This window comes from Antechinus flavipes, chromosome 6 (assembly GCF_016432865.1).
Source record: "Antechinus flavipes isolate AdamAnt ecotype Samford, QLD, Australia chromosome 6, AdamAnt_v2, whole genome shotgun sequence".
NCBI lineage: Eukaryota > Metazoa > Chordata > Mammalia > Dasyuromorphia > Dasyuridae > Antechinus > Antechinus flavipes.
The window spans coordinates 212,987,034-213,010,318 of NC_067403.1; the positions used below are offsets into that span (position 1 = coordinate 212,987,034).

At 37.5% G+C, this 23,285-nt stretch overlaps 1 protein-coding gene across 2 annotated transcripts in view; it reads left to right on the top strand.

Annotated features, from left to right (window-relative positions):
• Positions 1–9,751, top strand: part of LOC127540362 (F-actin-monooxygenase MICAL2-like) — a 57,330-nt gene extending 47,579 nt beyond the window's left edge. For both annotated transcript variants that reach the window (XM_051965018.1, XM_051965019.1), the window contains 2 exons: positions 6,162–6,235; positions 9,140–9,751. In XM_051965018.1, coding sequence (XP_051820978.1) covers positions 6,162–6,235; positions 9,140–9,324 — 259 coding nt within the window. In that variant the 3' untranslated portion in view covers positions 9,325–9,751. The remainder of the gene's footprint in view (positions 1–6,161; positions 6,236–9,139) is intronic.
• Positions 9,752–23,285: the final 13,534 nt, after the last annotated feature.

Here is a 23,285-nt window from a genome sequence, read left to right on the forward strand (position 1 = left end):
ATCAAACAATCACAATATCCTCCCTGGATTCCAGATCTAAATATCTATCTATCTATCTGTCTGTCTGTCTATCCATCTGTCTTCCTATCTGTTTATCCATCCATCATCTATCCATCTACTTAAATATCTATCCATTTATCCATCTGTCTATTTGTCTTTCTGTATATCCATATATCTATGTCTATTTGTCCATCTATCCATCTGTCTATCTATGTCTTTTTATCTATCCATCCATCACATATCTCTGTATCTATTTTTCTGTCTTTCTATCTACCCATTCATCATCTATTCATATATCTATTTGTCTATCTATCCACCTATCTGTGTATCTGTCTGTGTGTACACACATACATATTACATATATGAGACATATATAAGCAACATATACAATATTATATGTATATTTGTATATATGTGTATCTATCTATATATCCATCCATTTGTCTCTCTGTCTATCATTCTATATCCATAGAGAACAGTAATTGGTTGGTATAACCATATATACATATATGTACATATATATATACATACATATATACATATGTACATATGTACATACATATATAAAGACTCCAGACTGATACATATGTATCTATGTATGTGCACACAACATGCACACACATATATGTATGTATATATAGATATATACAAATGTGTGTCATATGTGTAATAATACATTACATATGACATATATACAAAAATATATAGTCTATTTATTGTATTCTCCTTTTACATTTATACCACCCAATCATACTGTTTTTTCGTGAACTTCAGACTGAGAAATAGGAAAGACAGATACAGAGAGAAAACTTAGACAGAGACACACACAGAGAAATTATCTATGATATATAATGTGTTATATATGAGGTATATACAATATTAAATATAGACATGACATGTCTGAGATACATGGGGAAACATCACAATGTGTACCTATGTGTAGTTACACAAATGTTGGTCTATTGTCATATGTATACATGTGTATATGTGTATCTCTATATTCCCTGTTCTTTTATGACACTGTCCCCACCCTAGTACCAGATATTATACCTAGTACAGGTACTAAAAGATACACTTTTAGCCTGTTGGTTGGTCTCCCCACCAAAGTCTCTCCCCACTCTGTTCATCCTCCACTCTCCTGTCAACATCATCTTCCTAAAGTGCAGATTTGATCATATTGATCATATCCTCCCCCCAGTCTCATTTAAGAAGGTCCAGTAGCTCCCTATTACCTTCACTTCCTCTGTTTGACTTTTATGGCTCTTCCTAACCTGACCCTGTCTTACCTGTCCACTTTTCCAAGAGTTTATTTCCCTGTGTGTGATCTGTGAGCTAGAGACACTGGACTCCTTACTGTTGATCACACAAGATGCTCTTATCTTCCAATTATATTTTCGCACTTTCTTGCATGATTCTTTTCTCCAATCTCCTAAATGTCAGTGCATCCCCTCCTGGGATTGCCTCCAGCTGATCTAGATCCATGTCTTGTCTGTGCATAGTTGTTCACAGGCTGTTTCTTTCATTGGCCTGTGAGCTCACTGAAGGCAAGAACTATCTGTGCCTTTTTTATATCTCCAGTGTTTACCACCATGCTTGGCACGTTGAAGGTGCTTAATAAATGCTTGTTACCTGACTAAATGAAGAGTTCTTAGCCTTGGACCTTTGAATATTTTACTAACTTGAATCTTGATATAATTGATTTCCTTTGTAAATTATCTGTATTTTATTGTATGCATTTTAAAATATCATTGCAAGGAGTCCATAGGAGTTAGCAGATTTCTAAAGTGGTCCATGATGCAAAAAAAGGTCAACAACCTCTTCCATAGGTCCATATAAAAAGAATAGCTGTGCAGTTGAGGGTAAGGATGGGATGAGGTCAGGCATTCTCCCAAAACAAAAAATTCTCCCTTATTAAAGCTACCATCTGCCTGCTGCAATCCTGGAGCCAGATGTATCTGAGGAATTGATAATCATCTCAAAGAATTCAACTAAGAGACACTGAAATCATCTGGTCCAATGACCTTATTTTATAGATGAGGAAATGGAGGCCCAGAGGGCTGGAATTAAGAATTAAAAAACCCCATCAAACCAACATTCTGATTGGATTTGGGGGCTCCACCCAACTTTGGTTCCTTTCATTCCTAGTATTTGCTTCTTCCCCCTATTCATTTCCCCCCCTAATCTCATTCCCACATGACTTAGCCCTATCTCTTTTCAGTCCCTTCATCCACCACATTCCCTATTGTTCCCTTTGAAATGCTTCCTTACTGTTAAGAAGTTCCCCTTCATCTTTAATATCTTCCTTTTATATGTCCTTTATATATTTATATACCACACACACATATATTTCTACATACTTTATACATTTATGTCTTTATCTATTTACATATCCTTTATATACATGTATTTATATATACTTTATATACTTACATATCCTTTATAAACATATATTTATATTTCCTTTATATATTTATATATCCTTTATATGTATGTATATCCCTTATGTATATTTACATATCCTTTATATATATTTGTATATCCTTTATATATTCCTTTTTAATATCTTCCTTTCCATCTCTTGGCACCAAGGAGATCTGATTTCCTCCTGAGGATCCCATACCTACTACCACCCTCTCCATTGCTCATTCTCTCTTCCTATCCCTTGCTAGGTTCCTTGCTTCCCATCACTCTTCCCACCACTCCCATCTCTTCACTGCCTTTTTTGATACATCTATCCTAGTAGATCATCTTTTGCCTTTTCTATTGTTAGCTTGACTCTTTGCCTTCCAAGATCCCCTTCTACCTTTATCAATAGCTTCAGCACTTGATGTGTATCTTCCCCTTCTCCACCTCATCTCTCCTCAGTGACTTTAAAAAGTCCTTCATGAGGGCTCTTCAAACACTTTGAGATTACATGGCCTCCATGGCCACCCTACTTTGGGTGGTCACCCATTAGTGAGACCACTTGAAACTCATTCTCCTCATAGGTAGTGAAATCCAAATCTACTTCATCTTTCTCTTCTGTCCTTCTACTCCTCTGTACTTTTTTTTCAGCAATTCATATAGGTTTTTATTCCCTTCTTTTTGCCTGTGTAGCTCATCTTCCATCTTTCCTGCACACCAAAGACATCACTTCAAAGACTCTATGGGGAGTATTTACCAAACTTAGCAAAGCTTTTCTTCTTAATAAATCTCAGATTAGCCCAAGCTTAGCCATTACAAATTCTGAATGAGCCAAACCAGAATTAATAAGGTTTTGTCATTCAGCAATTAAATAAATATTTATCAAGAGCCTATTCTGGGAAGGGAACTGTGCTAGTCACTGAGGAAATTGTGACATGTATGTAGAGAAATGTCATATAAGGTTTTATCTTTATATCTCATACTTGGATTGTTTTACTTGGAAGTACAAATGTGAGGCTCTGTCTGCAAAAATCTCACCACAGACACTCATTAACTGTGTGGCCATCAGAAATAACTTACCCTCTTTGTGCTTCAGTTTTTTCACCTTAAAATGAGGGGCTTATACCATAGAATTTTGGATGGCCCTTCCAATTCTTAAAGCTATAGCTCAACGAGATAATTTCGTTTTTCTAAGCTCAATAAATGGGTTTATTTATTTATTTATTTTTTGCTATGATTGTTGAGCTCCCAATATTAAAGATTGGGTTTGATCTGTTCTTAGTTGGCCAGATATTCTGGAAATTCCATATCCCCTTTTTTCTCAAGGAGTGAACCCTGATAATAAATACCAAAGACTGACTGGCCATGACTTAGTGTCTTTCCCAGTACCATACTTCAGGGGATACCCAGAGTGAGGGTACAGAGAGGGGGGAGGTCTCTTAGGGAAGGTGGAAGTTTGAGAGAAACTAGGGAAGGAAGGAGGTAGGGGATAGAGAGAGAGCATTGCAAGCATAAAGATGGTCAGGGAAAAGCTCATAGTTGGAGAATAGAGGAATGCCAAATGCAGGAAGAGTAATAATGAAGACTGAAATGGTAGAAAGGAGTAAGATTTTGTAAAGCTTTAAATGCCAAACAGGACTTTTTTTAAAATCTCAAGTTAATAAGGAATCACTTGAGTTTGTGGAGTGAAGGCTGACATGGCCAGTCCTCCCCCTCCTTTTTAAAATTCCGTTTTATTTTTATTTTCAGTTCCAAATTCTCTCCTTCCATCTACCCTCTCCTACCCATACCTAGTATACATATAAAGTCATGCAAAAATTATTTCCTCTTTATTATTTCAATCACATCTGATTTTCTATGAACACATATAGGGTTTTCTTGGCAATTATATTGGAGTGGTTTGCCATTCCCTTCTCCAGTTCATTTTACCAAGGAGGAATCTGTACAGAGGATGAAGTGATTTGGCTAGGGTTACACACTAGTAAGTGTCTAAGACCAGATTTGCCTCATTATCATATCCAAAAAGAAAAGATAAAACAAGAAATAGAAAGAAAGGAAAAAAATATGCTTCAGTCTGCACTTTGAGTTTACGACTTCTCTCACTGCAGATGAAAAACATTTTTCCTCAAGAGTCTTTTGGATCATTATATTGATCAGAGTAGGTAAGTCTTTCACAGTTGATTTTCCTTACAATTGCTATTACTGTGTAGATTATTCTCCTGGTTCTACTCATTTCACTTTGCATCAGTTCATACTTGTTAGGTTTCTGAAACCACGTTCTTCATCATGTGTTTGATCATGTCTTCCATCACATTCATATATTATAACTTGTTCAATCATTCCCCACTTGATGAGCATCCCCTCAGTTTCCAATGTTTTTGATAACACAAAAAGTAGCTCTAAATATTTTTGTGCATATAGGTTCTTTTCCTTTTTCATTTATTTCTTCAGGATATCATTTTAGTAGTAGAATTTCTGGGTCAAAGGATATACAAAGTTTTATAGCTTTTTAGGTAGAGTTCCGCATTGTTCACTAGAATGATTAAACTAGCTCATAGCTCCACTAACAGTATATTAGTGTTTCTATTTTCTGACATCTTCTTTAACATTTGTCATTTTCCTTTTGTCTTATTTTAGCCAGGTGGATGGGGGTGTGTTGGTATCTAAGAGTTGTTTTAATTTGTATTTTTCTAGTTATTAATTATGTAGAGTATTTTTATATGACAATTTATAGTTTGATTTTTTTCCTTTGAAAACTGAAAACAAGGGTCATATCCCTTGACCATTTGCTAATTGGGGAATGACTCTTATTCTTCTAAATTTGGCTTAATTCTCTACATATTTGAAAAATAAGATTTTTATCAGAGTATCTTGTTGCAAAATTTTTACTCAGTTTCCTGCTATTCTTCTAATTTTGGTTGCATTAGTTCTGTTTGTGTATAAACTTTTTAATTTTATCTAATCAAAATCATCCTTTTTACCTCCATGAATCTCTCTATCTCTTGTAGGGGTCATGAACTCTTCCTCTATCCATAGATTTCTGACAAGCAGATCTACATTTCAGAAAAGTCACTTTAGCACCTAATCTGAGTTTTAAAAATATATGTAATAATTTTTCCTCTGATGCAGCTGACTTAAAATAAAATCCCTCCCCAAAGGCTTACTTGTTTAACCCTGAGCAACTTACATATTGTCCCTGAGCTTCAGTTTTCCTTTTCTGCAAATGAGGGGAGTTAAATTAAATGACTTTTCTGATTCCCTACAGCTCTGGTCCTGTGATGGGTAAAATGAAGATGATAATTAATAATAACTAACTTAGTGGCTGCTATGAGATATGTGTAATGGGTTTTGTAAATTTAAGGTTCCTCCTGTTAACTATAATAATGACTATTATTATTAAACAGTAAAGCTGTAAAATCTATAGATTTTTTTTGACTTTACACATGAACAGAATCAAAGCATAGAGAAGTTAATTGGCAGATCTGTGGCCACAAGTTAGTAAACATCAGAGGAGTGATTTGAACCCAGTTCTTCTGATTCCAAATGTAGCTTTACCTATTATGCTGATAAGTACCATAGGTCTGATCATTTTAGTCACATTGGAGATGGGGACCCCAAGGGCAGCAGAACCTTCATTTGGGAAGTTCAGGGACACCAGCTAGAGAAGATAACCAGATACTATGAATGCACATTAATCTGAAATTATTCAAAATGTAAGCACTAATATTTAGCATCTCTTCCTATTTTGTGATGCTCAGGGCTCAAGAATTAGAACTGGAAGACCACCAAAGTCGGCTGGAGCAGAAGCTAAGAGAAAAAATGTCTATGGAAGGTGAGCTAAGGGGCTGTTGTTTAGATTCACATCAACAGGAAAGGGATGGAGTCCAAGCAGAGAATTCTGTTTAATTTAATTTAATTCAAAAAGTATTTCTTAAACTTCTATTTTTACCCACTACTGTGCTGCTGAGTGTTATGGATACAAAAAGAAAAATGACAGAGCCTCTGTCCTTAGAGAAATTACACTTGGAACAGGGAGAAGTTGTACTTACAGGGTGAGAAGTACAAAAGACACGCAAATATGGAAATGCAAAGGAAATCCATGTCATTGTAGGGTTTACACAGACTGAAACCAGGTGGGGGATTAGCTACTTATGCTCCAGGGACCAACCCACCCCTTTACAGCCAAACTAATTTAGGGAACATGATAAGGAGGATCAGGAAAACCTTTCTATGGGGCTTTAAAGCACCTGAACTGAGCCTAAAAGCAGGCTGGGCATTCCCAGAGACAGATGAGGAGGGTGAGCATCTTGGCAATATGGACCAGCCGAAACAAAGGATGCAAGGGAGGGACATTCATGAGAAGAGCAGCAGAAGGCTAGTTTGGCCAGAATATAGAATAAGTAAGTGAGTCTGGAAAGATGGTTGGAACCAGATCTTGAAGGGCTTTAAGTGCCTAACAGAGGAATTAATATTTTATCCTAGAGGCCATAGGTAGCTGCTAAATCTTCTTGAAGAACAGAATAAGTTAGCCAACCTAGGGCTATATGGATAGTAGATTAGAGGAAACAAGACTGACAAGTAAACCAAGGAGGAGGCTCTTGCAAAGATCTAGATGAAAGATGATGAGGGATAATATGGGAAGATAATATCTAGAATAGTGATGTTCAAGGTGGGATGCTATGATTCTGACTTCCTCTGCTTGAGGGCAGAGGACAGACTTCTGGAGCCCTCACAATTCCTATGTTACAATATCATTATCATCCCACTAAAGACCAGATTTAGTCCTCTCTCTCCCAGTCTCTTAAAATGTGGGTCACAACCCCATATGGAGTCTTGTAATTGAATGTGGGGAGGTGTCATAAAAGTGTGATGCATTATAATTAAATGTTTGGTTTTATACCTATTTTATATACTTATATACCTGGGTCACATAAAAATTTCTCAGATATAAAGGAATTGCAAGTGCGAAAAGTTTAAGAAACTCTGCTCTATCTTACCCTTCCCATAGAATCCAGGTTAGCAGAAGGAGACACTTAGGAGAGGGCTTTTGCAGCGTAAACATTTCATAAACTCTTTTTGAATAAATGAATGAGGAAGACTCCAAAGACCTCAGGGAATCCTGCTCCCCTTCTATCCCCCCACAATCAGCGGCTTTTTTATGTCATGGATCCTTGGGCAATCAGGTGAAGCTTTTGGGCCCCTTCACAGAATAATATTTTAAGGGTATAGAGGTTTATCTCTATCACATTGAAATATAGCTAGAAAATATTTTTAAAATAAGTTCACAGATGCTCAGAAATCTATCCATGGACCTCAGGTTACAGAAGCTTCAGGCCAATTCTTAATGAGAAGAAACTAGTGTGGGGGAGCAGACTGGGAAAGCAGAATGAAAAAGCAGAAGGAGAATTAAAATCTCTTCAAGAGGCAAGCAGGTTGCAAGGAGAGGGAGGAATAAAAAAAAAAAAAGAATGATTTAAAGGAAGAGATCTCATAACTGAAGGTTTAGGGGACGCTCCTCAGATTGCACAAAACTAATGTCAGATTTATATGCCTGGATACCGAGTTTAATTTGCTACAATACAATTTGGTGAAAGACATACTACTAAAAATCACTTAGCCATACTTTATTTTGAATTCTTTACTGAACATTCATAGCCATACTCTGGTCACATATGGTCCCTGCTTAAATGCAATAGCTTTTAATTAGACTGCATTAAAAAATTTAAAAAGAAGCTGATTGCAAAGGGAAGACAACATATCTACTGTGAATAGATAGTATTGCCCTTGTTTTTCACCATCTCCTTTAAGGGAAATGTTCCATCCTCTTTCATTTTTTTAATACCTCCTCACACAGCCTCATCTGCCCTTGGACATCTAGGGCTTAACTAAAAAATTCAACCCAATAAACATTTATTAACCATCACTTTGTTTTAGGTACTAGGGATACAAATAAAAAGTCAGTTAGTTCACTAACGTTTATTATGTGTCTACCAGGGGCCAGACACTGGAAAGAGCTATAGGAATACAAAAATAAACAAATACATAAACAAAAACCCAGTCCCCACTCTCAAAGAATTCGCAGCCTAATGGAGAAGGCAATAGGCAAACACTTATTTACAGACAAGCCATAGTCAGGATAAATTAAAGGTAAATTCAGAGAGAAGACACTAAGATTAAGAAAAATTAGGAAAGAGTTCTTGAAGAAGATGGGACTTTAGCTAAGACTTGAAGGGAGTCAGTGAATCAAGGAGGAAAAGATGAGAAAAAGCTCCAGTAGAGCCAGTATAATTGGAATGGAGCATGTGTTCAAGGAACAGCAGGAAGGCCAGTATTACTCTGTCACTGTGAAACAGTTCTTTCCTTTGGGGAGCTAACATTTTACTTAAGGGGAGGGATGATGAAGAAGATGTACACTTATTAGCAATGTATGTATATGTATATTTACATACAAAGAAATTTCAAGGAGCAGGGCACAAACAACTAAGAAAATACCATCAGCTGTCAATAGGGCTGATTGCTTCTTATCAATGGGGTGATTGCTTCATGATTCTATAGTCATCCTCCTTGGAATTTGCGTTGCCCAGCTATTAGGGATATTTCCTTAAGTTAATTTCCTTCCTATTTGTTGAGTGACAAGAGACCCTGGATAAACAACAAAGAATGTAGGTATTAATAAAATAAATACTCTGGCTGATTTTAATGCAAGTGCTTCCTCCACTCCCCTGTTTTTCCTTAGAGAGCGAAAAGGATGAAAAAGTTCGGAATGAGGAACGGGAAATTTTCACCAAGATGATGAGAGTGATTGAACAGAGGGACAAGCTAGTGGATTCCTTGGAGGAGCAGAGAGTGAAAGAAAAAGCTGAAGATCAACACTTTGAAAATTTCATGTTATCTCAAGCTTATCAACTCAGCAGATCATGAAGAATGCTGGATACATGCATCCCTATCGCCTGTGGGAGCTCGAGGGGATCAGAAAAAGAATATGTTGCCTGATGACTGGGGAAGCATGATTGGGAAAATTCTTAGTACCAGAGCTATAACACTAGTGGGCAACTAGGGCTATGCCCAGGGGATGAAATTTAGGGGACACAGACTATTCTACTTACAGCTCTTTCAGCAACAGAGGAAGATCTGGATTTAGCACTCACAGCAGCTATATCCTAAGGGAAGCTTTTACCTGGTGCTGCCCTGCCCCAGAATTAGGCAAACTGGTATCCTTGGGTAAATATTGTTACCCATCACACGAATGTTAAGCCACTGGCTCTAGGAACAAAAATGACCAATTACAACACATTCTTCTGTTTTAAGTCATAAACAGATTAACGTACACACACACACACACACACACACACACACACACACACACACACAAAACCAGACAATTTTTTTTAAAAAAGGATTTTAAAAAATAATTAAAAAAAACACTATAGTATGGTAAAGTGGTAGGATATTAGACTATATGTATTCTGAGGACTCAGACTCAAATCACATCTCTGTCAGTGATGTGAATTTGGCAAATCATCTCTCCAGGACTTAATCTTCAACTAAAAATGAAGGAATTGGACAAGATAATCTTCGAAACTTCTCCTAACTTGAGTTCCATGATCCCATCATGGAGCCAGTAAGTCTAATCATGTGAATTCCAGCTCTCCCAGACCCTTCTAAAGGTTTACAAGAACCATTTGGAAAATGATGGCCAAATTACCAGATCCTTTGATGTTCCCTCTAGGTAGAATTTGTGCATAGAGAATGGACCTCATCTTTTGTCCTTATGGAAGTAACATACACACACACATATACACACACACACTTGGGCTTTCCTGCTGCAATTAAGACTAAGATTTCTATTCAAATATTGAGAGGGCTTTAGTATTTTAAAGAGATTTTTTCCACCATTAATTTATCCATATTTGCTTTTTGTGTATGGATGAACTGTTTTTAAATGTCAGAAGAAAGCTCCACTGGTTTAAAGATTAGATTAATATTTAAATTGGGTTTCAAAAGAAGGAGAAACTTCTTAGCCCACTGATTACACAAAGCAAACACCCAGTATAGCAGGTGTGAATTCAATCTAGGGTGGGTTTAATTTACCAGGTGCCTTTGCAAACCCTAATATAATGTACACAAGGGATGTACTTTTAATACAATATTTGAGTCCTAATTTCGTCCAACTCCCAAACTGTTACTTAATACTAGAGGGATTAACAGCTTTGACAAAATGTTATGGGTTTAAAAATGTCTTGCCTTTGGGGAACTCTATCTGGTCATGTCCAGAACATGAAAAGGCAAGTCAGAGGCTGTCTATACCTTCCTAATTCATGCTTTACCTCAATTTCATAATCCTCAATAGAAGAAAAAAAAAACACTGATTCCTATTTTAGCTATTGCTAAAATGTGACAATACTAAGCCTCAACTAGTGTGAGTAATGGGTCCATAAAATTAGTATTTATTCCAAGAAGAAAAATATTCAGGAAGAATTCAAAAAATGAAACTGCTTTAGACTCTGTTCTCTCAAATTGGCATCCAATTCATGGACTTCTCCACTCCCACATTTTCATGTCCACGTTTCAGATTTCTGAAATTTCCTTTAGTGTTGACTTGAGATCTGGGGCATTGGGTTTGGAAGCCAAAACCTTTGGATAAATCAGAAGATGATGATGGTTCCCCAGCTCATTTGGGACTCTTCAAAGAACTGTCTGTCATTGTCCAGGAAGAAGGTCACGCAATCTTGGGTATCTCTGTTGTCTCAGGTTGGCTGAAGATTTTATTTTTTATTAGGTAAAAGGTGCTTCTATTATTGTTGTCTAAGACCCAAGGACTATGTAATTTGACTCCTTATAACTTTAAACTCTATAATAAGTTAATCTGTGAAACTAATCTCTTTGTGTCTGTGACTGTCTAAGCCACCATAAGAACATCTTTTGTTAAAAAAAAAAATTTAATTGAGGTGGGGGTAGGGAATTGTCAGATGGTTAAAGTCTGGCCATTGTGTGGTGAGTTTTCATTCGCTGAAATGACCCATCCCATCATCTTGGTATTTATTTAGACACACATACCCTCATGCCTTTGAGTTCTATTTTAGCCACGGACAATGTTCTCAAAATCAAGGCTGTCAATGCCTTTCTATTATTTCTATTTCTAATGAGGAATTAGGCTTTGCTTTGCTCTGGGAGGATAGAGCACTGGCCAGGAAGCACACTGGCCTTAAAATCAAAAGAGACCCGGCTTCAAAAAATGACTAGATACTCGATATTCATTAAATCACTTAAATTGGCTGAATATCAGTTTGCTCATCTAAAAAAATAGGTCCAATAGTAACCATAGCATTCCTCTCACAGGGCCACTGAGAGGATTCAATGAGACAGTACATAAGGCTTGCAAGCCTTAATATACTACTATTATTAAAATTTAGACTAAGACACTTGGGACACTGTAAAAACATCAATTATTATCTACCTGTGTATATGTATGTCAGCTAACAAGAGTCCCTTATTACACTCTGCTATTTGTTTCATCTTTTAGTGGAGGTGAGTTCATATATTTGTACAAAAGCTATTGAGTTGCCCAAGAATTATCAGCAATAGATTCTTTAGCAATAATGGTTGTTACTTATGTAGCATTATCAGACTTGCAGAGCACTTTGACATTTATTAAGCACCTACTAGCTACTGTGTTAAGTGCTTACTGTGCTGGCCAGGGTGCTAGTCACTGTGCTAAGCCAACCAGGGATACAAAGAGAGTCAAAGAGTAGTCCCTACTCTCAAGGAGCTTCAAATCTAATAAAGGAGACAATGTGCAAGCAAATATATACAAATAAACTATAAACAGGAGAAATAAGAACTAATTAAAAAAGGAAGGCACTAGAATTAAGACAGGGTGGGACAGGCTTCTGAAATTTTTGTTGAAACTTGAAGAAAGTCAGGGAAGTTGGAAGGCAGAGATCAGGAGGAAGAACATTCCAGGGAAAGGGGGGAGGACATCAAGACAAAATACCTAGAGCTGAAATATTTTGTTTGGGAAATGGCAAGGGAGCCACTGGATCCAAGTATATGTGAATTGATGGATGTAAGGTATAAGAAGAGTAGAAGTGGGAGGCAGGGGGAGTGGGTTATGAAGGGCTTGAACATCAAACAGAAAAATTTGTATTTGATTCTGGAGGCCATAGGGAACCACTGGAGTTTATTAAGTACAGGGTTGATGTGGTCAGGTCTAAACTTTAGGAAAATTACATTGGTGTCTCAATGGAGGATGAACTGGAGAGGGGAATGGAGAGGTGATGAAGACCTACACCAGAAAAATGGGAGAATCAGAGGACAGAAAGGGTATATTTAAGAGATCACATAAAGGGACATTGACAACAGACTGGATATTGGGAATGAGAATTGAAAAAGGCCATTCCATTTGGCAAATGAAGATCATCAGTAACTTTGGAGTGAACCATTTTGGTGAAATGGTGAAGCTGGAAGTCATATTGTAAGGAATAAGGAAGGTAGGAGGAAAAATGGAGGATCTTTCTGAGGTTAGCCACAAAGGGCATTCCAAACTCTAAATATCCTCCAACAAACAAGATATTTGGTGGGGATAGCCAACTCTTCATGACTCCATTTAGGGTTTTCTTGGCAAAGATACAGGAGTAGTTTTCCATTTCCTTCTCTGGCTCATTTCAGAGAAGGAAACAGGCAAATTCATCATCCAAATTCTGCAAATGAGGAAATTTAAGTCTTTATGGGTCACACAACTAGTAAGTGCTGAAGCTGAGATTAAAACCCACAAATCTTTCAAGTCCAGAGTTGTTTTTTTTTTTCTACTACACAAGACTCTCTCTACAGAGGATACTCTTAATATTCAATCTCTTCAGAATTAAGTTCATAGCATCATAGATTTTCACTTGGAAGGGACCCTAAAGACTATGTAGTCCAAGCCCTCCATTTTGCAGATAAGGAAACTGAGACCCTAAGATACTTGAATGAAAAGAAAAGGAGAGGAAGGCAGAGTGCATAAAAAAAGGTGGGATTTGAATCTAGATCCTTTGGCTCCCAAGCTCCCTTCTACCATACCAAAATTTAAAGTCTGCTTAGAGACTGAAGTACATGCTTTCTGGTGATGCTGACAAGAGTTATGTGATTGTGTGTCCTGCATGCATTTGGTCTTTCTGCCTGGTATGGGAGATAGATTAATTAATCTCCCTACTGAGATGAGCATATATTGAGGAGATTGATGTGAAAATGATTAGTGTTCTTCACTGTTGGGGGTTTTTAAAGAACTAATGACCACTTATGACACACAGATTTTGTTAATAGATGTGAGAGAAGTAATACCCTCCCTTTCTCTTCTAGATTGTCTTATTTAAAGTCCCAGATTTATGTAGTAGTACACAGAAACTTTTAAATTTAAAATTGTATGCTGATTTTCCTCCATTTAAAACACTAAAATGGAATCTGCATTGGCAAGGGAGTAATTGTTAAACCAAAAGCCTTTGTTTTAGTTCTATCTCAGTCACTAACTTGCTAGATGCTCATTGGCAGAGTAACTATTCTCTTCTCACCTTGACTTTCTCATCTGTAAATTAAGGAAGCTGGACTCAACCCCCTTCTCTAAATTAGAGGCTCCAGCTCTAAATTTTACAATTCAAATATTTGAACTGTTGAGATTCACACAGATGTTTTCTTTGGGGCTGTTAAGACAGTATCATCTTTTCAAAATACTTTCATTCATTATTTGTAATGGATGAAGTGAAAAAAAAAATTATTTGGGGCGGAGAAGACAGGAAACTGTTTTTATTCACTACTCTCAATGGATGAAACATGAAATAGTCGCTTTGGGACTGTTAAGACAATGAAATCTTTTCAAAATGTTTCCATTCATTACTCTCAATGGATGAAGCATTTCCCCTGGGATCATTTACACATAGTATGCTGGGCCTTTCCACTGTTGCACCTGTTTGAAGTAAATTTTCTTTTATTAAAGGATGGGGATGTTGTAGCCAAGGAAAGCATTTTAAAATTGCCTTTTTTGTTTTAACCACCCTATAAAAGAATAGTTGTTAGTAGCATCATCAAAACATATAGAAAACTGATTTGAAAAATTTGGCTGTGGTCAGATCTTGAATCCAGATTCATGCAGGTTAGGAGTGAGATCAAGGGATTTCAATTAGCCAAGGAGCGGACATATGTCAAGTCTCTGCAGGGTCTGGCTTTGGTGGCTGCCCAAGTTCCAAAAGGACAATTTGCAGGGCAAAGGTGAAATGGTTCATGGAGCTGGAGTCAGTTCCTGAAGTCAGCTCTCCCCAATAGTCAGTTTACTGATGTCTTCCATCCTTCCCAAAAGAACAAAAAGATAAATTGTTATTTTTCCAGTAAATGCCATCCTCTACTTCTTGTTCACAGGGAACATGTTTCTTTCACACTAAGATGATTTTTTTCTCTGCTGTTGGTACATTTCCTCTGTGAGGAAAAAAAAAAACAAAATAAGTTTGCATTTTGAGATCAGAAAAAAGCTAGAGCTATTAAGCTGTGAAACACAATATGTGATTTTATGGTTTCATTTGGAAGATGGCATTTGGTAATATTAGGATAATTGGAATCAATAAACACTGTCCTAGATGCAGCTACTGCACCACAGAGAGAGCCTGGATACGGGAGGGGATTGATGTCCCCTGCATTCTGTAGTCAAATGAAGAGTTCTTTTAGCCCATTTCTTTCCTCTCAGGAAGCAGATTGACAGGTTTTTGCTTTCAAGTCGAAAATGGACGAATATCCCGCGGGGGTGGTTGATGGCAGAGCCATCTTAATCTGGCCTTCAGGAGGTAGGGGTTGCAGGAGGGAAGCTGGGAACTGCAGGACTGAAGGGAACTAGGGAGATTGGATGCAGTTAATGCCGATTTAGGAGTTTATTGTAATAAGAAGCTTCATGTGCACAGGAAAGTGTCCTATTTCATCCCACTGATTTTTTTCGGGCAGTGCTGTTCAGTGACTCAGGGGAAGCATTAACTCATTCAAAAAAGTTGAGAAGGAAAAAGAGATTGGATGAGTTCCCCCATTAATGCAGAAATGAACTAAAAGTGAGCAACTGAAAAACTGATAGCTTCAATTTTAGCTTATCTCATGAGATCATGGGATTTTAGGTACAGAACAAAAGGGAAAAATCATGAGAAAACAAAACAAAGCAAAAAAAAAAAGATGAAAATAGTATTTTTTGATCTGCATTCAGCCTCTCTCTGGAGAAGAGGGATGACATGGTCAGACTTGTGCTTTAGGAAGATTTGATAATGGAAGTTAGGACTGGAGAAAGGAAAATCTTGAAGTAGTAAATCCAACCAAAAGTCTTTTGTATTGTATTTGTATTAGGTGATGAGGACTATCATGAAGGCGATGGTAAGGTCAAAGGAGAAAGAGGAGAGGTCAGTATATAAGAGATGTCAATAAAAGTAGATCAGATATGACCCATTTTGAAAGTAAAATCAATTTGGCAACTGATTAGATTTGTGAAGGGGGAGTTGTGAAAAAATGAGGAATTGAGAATTAGATCTAAGTTGTGAGCTTGGATCACTGGGAAAACAGTAATAGGGAATTTAGAAGAAGGGAAGGGTTTGGGGAAAAACCTAATGAGTTTACTTTTGGATATGCCAAGTTTAAGATGTTTATGGGAAATTTATATTGAGCTGTTCAATAGATAGACATATACAAGATTGGAAGTCACTAGAGAGATTAGGGTTGGACAAAAAGATTTGAAAATCATTGGTATAGAGATAATAATTGAATACATGGAGACTGATGAGATCAAGTGAAACAATACAAAAGAGAAGAGGGCCCATGATAAGTATTGAGGGCACCAACAATTAGTGAGCATGACCCAGATCAAGATCCAGTAAAGGAGCCTGAGGAGAATTCCAACAGATAGAAGGAAAAACTGGAGAGAATATCATCACAAAAACCTACAGAGACCAAGAAGATCATTCATAGTATCAGAAGCTGTAGGGAAATCAGGAAGGATGACAAGAAAAGGTCATTGGATTTGGAATTTAAGAGACCATTATTAGTAACTTTGGAAAAAATGATTTCAATTGAATGATGAGATTGGTAGCGGAAGTGCAGAGAATTAAGAGAAAGGAAAGGACATGCATGTAGATGACCTTCTCAAGGAGTTTAGTCATAAAAGAAATGAGAGATATAGAATGATAGCTAACAGAGATGGAGGGATCATTTAAAGGCTTTTAGAAGGTAGAAAAGACAGACATGTTTGTAAACTGTAGGAAAGCTGCCAATAGACAAGGAGAGATTGAGGATGAGTTAGAAAGGGGAAATGATAGAGAGAGCGATCCGATGGAGAAGAAATAGAAGGCATTGCTTGGACATATAGGAGGAATTAGTAGCAAAAGGCATCTGAGTGATATGAAATGAAGAGAAGATGAGAAAATCTGTCAGTAAACAGCTTTTCAAGAAAATATGAGGCAAGATTCTTAAATGAGATGGTGAGGAGGTGCAAGGAAAAATGAAAAGGCTTAGAAAAGCTGCTGAGGTGAGGGGAAGAGTGAAATTATTAAGGAGGTATAAAAGGATTGCCTTTCAACATAAGGGCCCAGTTGAGATTATGTAGTGGACACACTCAGAACAATTTCTTTACTTTCTTGAGTTTTGTTTGACAGTAGGTGAGAGTTAAACCAGGTGGATGGTAGGAGTAATCTAAGGTTGGAATTTGGCCAAGAAAGATCTTCAGGGATTAAGGGACAAAGGATTTGAGGTAAGAGGAGAGTTTATAGTTGAGTTGATTCATTAAGATATCAGTGTGAAGAAAAAAAGGGAGTATAGCCAGTATAGTCTGGGAAAGAACTGAGAGGTAGAGGGATTGAAGGTTGCAGTAAGGATGAAGAACTGGACTTGGAGTCCCCAAGCAGTGAGAGAGAAATGAAAATAGATCATGATCAGATAAAGGAATTTCAGGATTCAGGAACATGGATGTGGATCACTTGTGGAGTCAAGAAATAGGTCCTGAGAAATGAATAAGTTAAAGAAATGAAAAGTTAGGGAGTACCACCATATTTGCTGAAATCCCCTACCATGAGAGCTGAGGTTGGAGAAGAGTTGACTGTGAGACAAGTGCTGAATTTATCGAGGAAGGAAGATGAGTGTTCTAGAAGTGAGTATCTCTGCAAAAAGATGTAAAAAGATGAGAACGAGAAAGCAAAGAGCTTAAGATGAAAGCTGGTTTGCTCTCTATGGAACAGAAATTCCAGCGAATATAGGTAGAAGGGCTAAGTAGCTTTAGAGACAAACCAGAATTGTTGGGATGAGGAGGATTTGAAGGGATAGAAGTAAGTTAATTAGTGAAGAATACGTTGAGATTGGTTATCATTGTCCAAAGGGTGAGTTGTCCTAGGCTTTGGGCTTTGTGTATCTGAAAGGGATAGGGGCAGTGAGGAAAGTATGAAGGTTCCCTAGGTGCAACTGTTGTAGACATGTAGGTGGTCCTACTATAAACTAAGAGAATCGACTAGATTGAATTTGGGAAATTGTACAATACTTTCAATGACCTCAGCTGCTCATTAAAGCAAAACATCTTTAACACTCTGGTAATCTTATGATAATGTAATATAGCTATATTATAATACATAATTTGATATTATAATATATAATATAATGACTATCTTATAATATGGCTATAAATCACAGAACATTTTAACCTACAAAGAAATGAAATTGTCAGTGACAATGATGGGCTCATTTTTAGCAAGATGAAGAGTAGAGGTATAGCCTATTCCTGTGATTTCACTAATGTAGGAAGCTCAACTCCTTCTAGCTATGCAGATAGGTGACTATTTTTCAAATTGTCACCTTTGAGAATTACTGAAAAACCAAGAATTCTAGCGACTTGGACATAGTCATAAAGCCAGGATTTGTTCAAGATGGGACTTGATTGGGTCTTCCTGATGTTGAGGTTAAGCTTTTTCCCCACTCTACACTGTCATCTCCCAAGAATATAAATAGTCTGAAACATTTACTCAAAATGATTATTGTGCAGGAAGTGGTATAAAATATATCATCCAGATTATAATCATCATGATAGTCTGAGAATATAATTACCCAGATCATATATTTTCTGAGGTACATATGATCAGAAAGGGAGGTGGGCTATTATGTAGTGAGATGAGGGGCAATGTGATGGCTATACTGGTATGGTACATATGCCCTAAAAGAAGGCTTCCATCTTATTGGGAGAATCCTCTAAGGAGGATTTATGGAAGGCCATGGACAAGAATCACATGGCACAGATATTGTGGAGCTAAGAAATGAATGGATCACCATTTGCACTACTGAAGGGAATGGTCTTGTAGACAAGGTCCCAGATTCTCTGAAACATTTGAGTAATCTGTACCTTAACAGGATTATTTTCAAAACATCCCTGATAAGTAGTCATCCAGTCTTTGCTTGGAGCTCTCTAGGGAAGGGGAACTCATCACTTTACTGCCCAAGGCAATCCAAATAAATTTATTAAAATAGCAATAACAACAGGAAGTACTTTGCAAATTCCTTCCTAAAGATTAGATGTATGTGGTCCAGCACAGGAATGTAGACTTCCCAACATCATGTATAAATGAACACCAAGTCACAAAAAGAATACACAAAGAATCTTTTGAGTTTGTCAGCTCCTTTGCCAACACTGAACTACACACATAGATTGAAATCTGTGTAAGACTTAGTAGTTATGTTTAGGGAGTGGTCTGAGGCACAAAGACGTTGTGTTTTTGAGGGGAGGGCAGCAAAAAAACAACTCTTTCTCCAAGCAAAATTTCATGGACACCTGCACTGGCCACCCCCAGAATTTTCCACTAAATCTAGTGTTTTTATTCTTAACCTTGGCTCAATCTACTGTCTGTTTTTTTTTCTGCTCTGTTGCAGCCATAGTGAGTTACTGAAGGCGTACCTAGTTGTAGAAACATTCATATTGTTTGAACTCAATTGCCCCATCCTTATTACTTGGCAGTCCTTTTATTCCTCTCTTTTCCTTCCCTCCCTTCCCATCCTTTCTCATCCCCCAGAATATTCCCTTGCAGTTGCTTTGTTTATTTGTAACTGGATCAAACCCTGTCTCCTTCTTCTTCTCCAACTTCAGCCAGTGAGCTGATAAAGGATGATACTTATTTATAATCAAGCAGAACTAGTCCGAAACATTTTTGTATTGCCTAACTTCAACTGGATCCTTCTGGTTACTTAATATTCCATTTAACTTTTTTATCTGGTCCCTAGTTGATGTTTTCCCTAGTAATCATGCTCAATGTTCCACTTTTGCTCCACTGTTTTTCCCCCAATATCTTCCCCTCTAGACCTCTGAGTCCAGGACTTCACTTGTAGGAAAAGATTTTATACATCTGCTATGAGCAGACTCATCTTCTACTCATCACGTCTCTGTCTCTAAACCTATCCTCTCATTTTTCCTATAACCCCAAATATAGGTGCTATTTTCCTTTCTCATTCCTTCCTCCTCTCTTCTCTCTCCTCTCTCCTTTCTAATTTACTCACATGGTTTCAATTATTATCTTTATGTAGATGATCCCCTCACTTGTGTCTCCATTCCCACTACCTATCCCAGAGCTGCAATCTTGAATCTACAAATTTCTGCTGGACATCTCCATCTGGCTAGCTGGCCAGAACCTTCTCAGCTTCTCTAAAACTAAAGACATCAACTCTCCCAAATCTTCAAATATACCTTTCCCTGTGCCACCATTCTCCCAGTGAGCACTGGCTTCTCTTCCTCATCCCAAGTATTAAGTAAATGATCAAATCTTGTTGCCATTACTCAATAGCTCAATAGCTTCTACTTTCAATTCCCTGGGCAATGAAGTTCAGATCCTTATCTCTTCTCATCTAGACAACTGTCATAGCCTTTTATTAACTTTCCAACCCAGTGTAGCCTTTTTCTAATTTATCTTCCTCACCAATGCCCAAATAACCCCTCTAATCCATAGATAAAGATAATCAAGTCATTTCTCCAATGAAAAATAGCTGATCATTTCCTGATGAACATAGTATATGGTCATGATGCTGGTTTTTGATAATGGTTTTTATAGTGTGACTCCAACCCACCTATCCAGCCTTAATCCACACAATTATCCTACTTGTACTCTATTCTAATCTATCATTTTACAGGTGAGGAAGCTCAGAAAGGTTAAATGATTTCTTGAAGGTCACATAAACAGTAAGTAGCAAGACTGTAATCTTTTCACTTTATAAATTGGGTAATCAGGGCAAGCTTTCTGCCATCTGCTGACCTAGGATATTTCCAATGGAGACTGACTCCATTTCATGAGACATGATCTGGCTCCATATTAATGTGTATGTGTGACCCATTTACTCCCAGTTGATCCTTTCGTCCCTGGGACTAGAACAGTATTGAAAATTATTAGCAATTGAGCCAAGAGATACTTTTTCCTAATAAACTATGAAAAAATTTTCAAAGATGCTGCCAACTTTCTTTTATTGTTTTGGGAGTCTGCCTCTCCCTCAGATCCTGATTCTACCACTTACTACTTGTGTGACTTTGGACAAATCACTTCAACAATTTGGATTTCAGTTTTCTCATCAGCAAAAGGGAGGAAATGAATACCCTCTAAATAACATATCGAAGTGATAGTTGCAACCATGAAAATTGAATTTGAGGAAGAGAATTTAGAGAGAATACCTGAGGATCTGGGATAGAATCTTGGGGGAATCCCAAAAGATAAGGGATTCAATCAGCAAGAGAAGCCAGGAAAGGAAAGGAATGAGTAATCAGGAGGCATGAGGACCATCAAGTGTCAGGAAGGGGGAGTTTTGAAAAGAAATGGGTATGTTGAATGCCAAAGAAAGCTCCAGGAGAATGTAGACTTCGAAAGACCTTTGGCTTTGGCAAGAAAAAGGGTGTGAGTAACCTTGGAGAAAAGTTTCATTATGGTTTCAAGAAGCCAGAGGCTGCAGGAGATTAGAGTGGGTGCTGAGGAGATAAGGTGAAGATTCATATTACTTATTTGAGAACTTCAGCAGTGAACAGATGTGTATTAGAACAGTAGTTAGAGAAGAAGTGAAGTTCATGGGTACTGCCAGGAGACTGATGAGAAATCCAAACCCTTAGAAGTTGATAAGGTCCTTTTCTGGAGAAAGGATGGGATAGAGAGGGAAGCTCTACATCTCCATTCTTCTCCCTCATAAGCAAATCCTCTCAAGCTGCTTAGTTGGAACAGCTCTCTCTTCTTGCTCACCACTGGAATCAACAGAATTCTGAACTGACCTCTTATTTTATATAAAAACCAAAGGGTGTAACTGAGTCTTTTCAGCCAACACCAACATATTTCCTATGTGGACATCATTTCACTTCACCCAAGGGACTTTACTCCTTCCAAATTGATCAGTATTTTTTCATACCTAGTTAAAATGTCTTTGATAGATGGATAGATTTAATAGGGAGGTCAAGACCTTTTTTTCACAATTGGTTCAATTGATTCTCTGGACAAGTCTCGGGATGCTAAATTATTAAGGTATAGGTATGGGACATCCCTCATACTTTTTTAATGAGTCAAAATTAGCTACTACCAAAAATCTTCAAAAAGAATATACAAAAGTATATTATATAAAATATATACAAGGCTTCTGTCAAAATGAGAGAAAACAACAACAAAACATACATGAAATGAAGGGGTTAACATCTAGCATCTCTCAAGATCTACAGTGAACCAGAAGAGCATAGAATGCTCCAACATCCTTTGTACACATAAACAATAGTGAATTGCAGTAATGTACAGTAAGATGTAAAAGACAAGGAATCACCCCTAAATCTGCCCATCATTCTTTCCACACAAAAGAAGGTCATTCCCCATACAATTCACCTTTGAGAAGGAAGAAGAATTCTGAAGGGAATAAAATGGTTTGTCCTAAACCATTATTAATACTACCAGTATTCCTAAGGATGTAACATAGATTGTTAACAGTCAGTTCCACAGAAGGAAGTGGAGTTCTTTGTCATCTATCAACACACAAAAGGTGCTGAGCAAGGCGATGCTTCTCACTCCATCTCAGTGAACTAAGCAAACATAGCTTTCTGGATGGAGTCTTTGTAAAATCTGCAGTTGACATACCATAGGAGATGCCTTTTGTTCCCAAACCAGTTTCTTTTGTACTTGACTGTCACTGGGGGTTGTGATACCTTGACACATCTTGCCCAAACCTGAACACTCCCACCATTCCATGGCCTGTAGCATTTTATTATCAACATCATTATAATCAATGCCTTACTTAGTAAGCTGTTTATAATTAACAGTGTCAGTATCAAACTATTTCTCTTGTCTTGTGCTAGAGATTCTGGGATTCCCTATTTCTCCCATTTTTCTGCAGCTTGATCTTGATACTTCCTTTCTTTCCCTCCCTCTCACTCTCTCACCCTCTCACATTCTCTCTCTCTTCTCTTCTCTTCTCTTCTCTTCTCTTCTCTTCTCTTCTCTTCTCTTCTCTTCTCTTCTCTTCTCTTCTCTTCTCTTCTCTTCTCTTCTCTTCTTCTCTCTCTCTCTCTCTCTCTCTCTCTCTCTCTCTCTCTCTCTGTTTCTCCTTTCTCTATGTCCCTTTCTTTCTGTCTCCGTCTCTCTCTTTCCCTCCCTTTCTCTTCCTTCTCCCTCTCTTTCTTTTCTTCCCTCCCTCTGTCTATTTCTCTGTCTCTTTCTCTTTGTTTCTCCTTTTTCTCCTTCCCTTCTTCCCACCCTCTGTCTTTTCTTCCTCCCTTTGTGTATATTTCTCTCTGTTTCTCCTCTCTCTCTGTCTGTCACTCTCTCTCCCTCCTTCCTCTCTTTAACTTTCTCCTTTCTCCTTTCTCTCTCTCTCTCTCTCTCTCTCTCTCTCTCTCTCTCTCTCTCTCTCTCTCT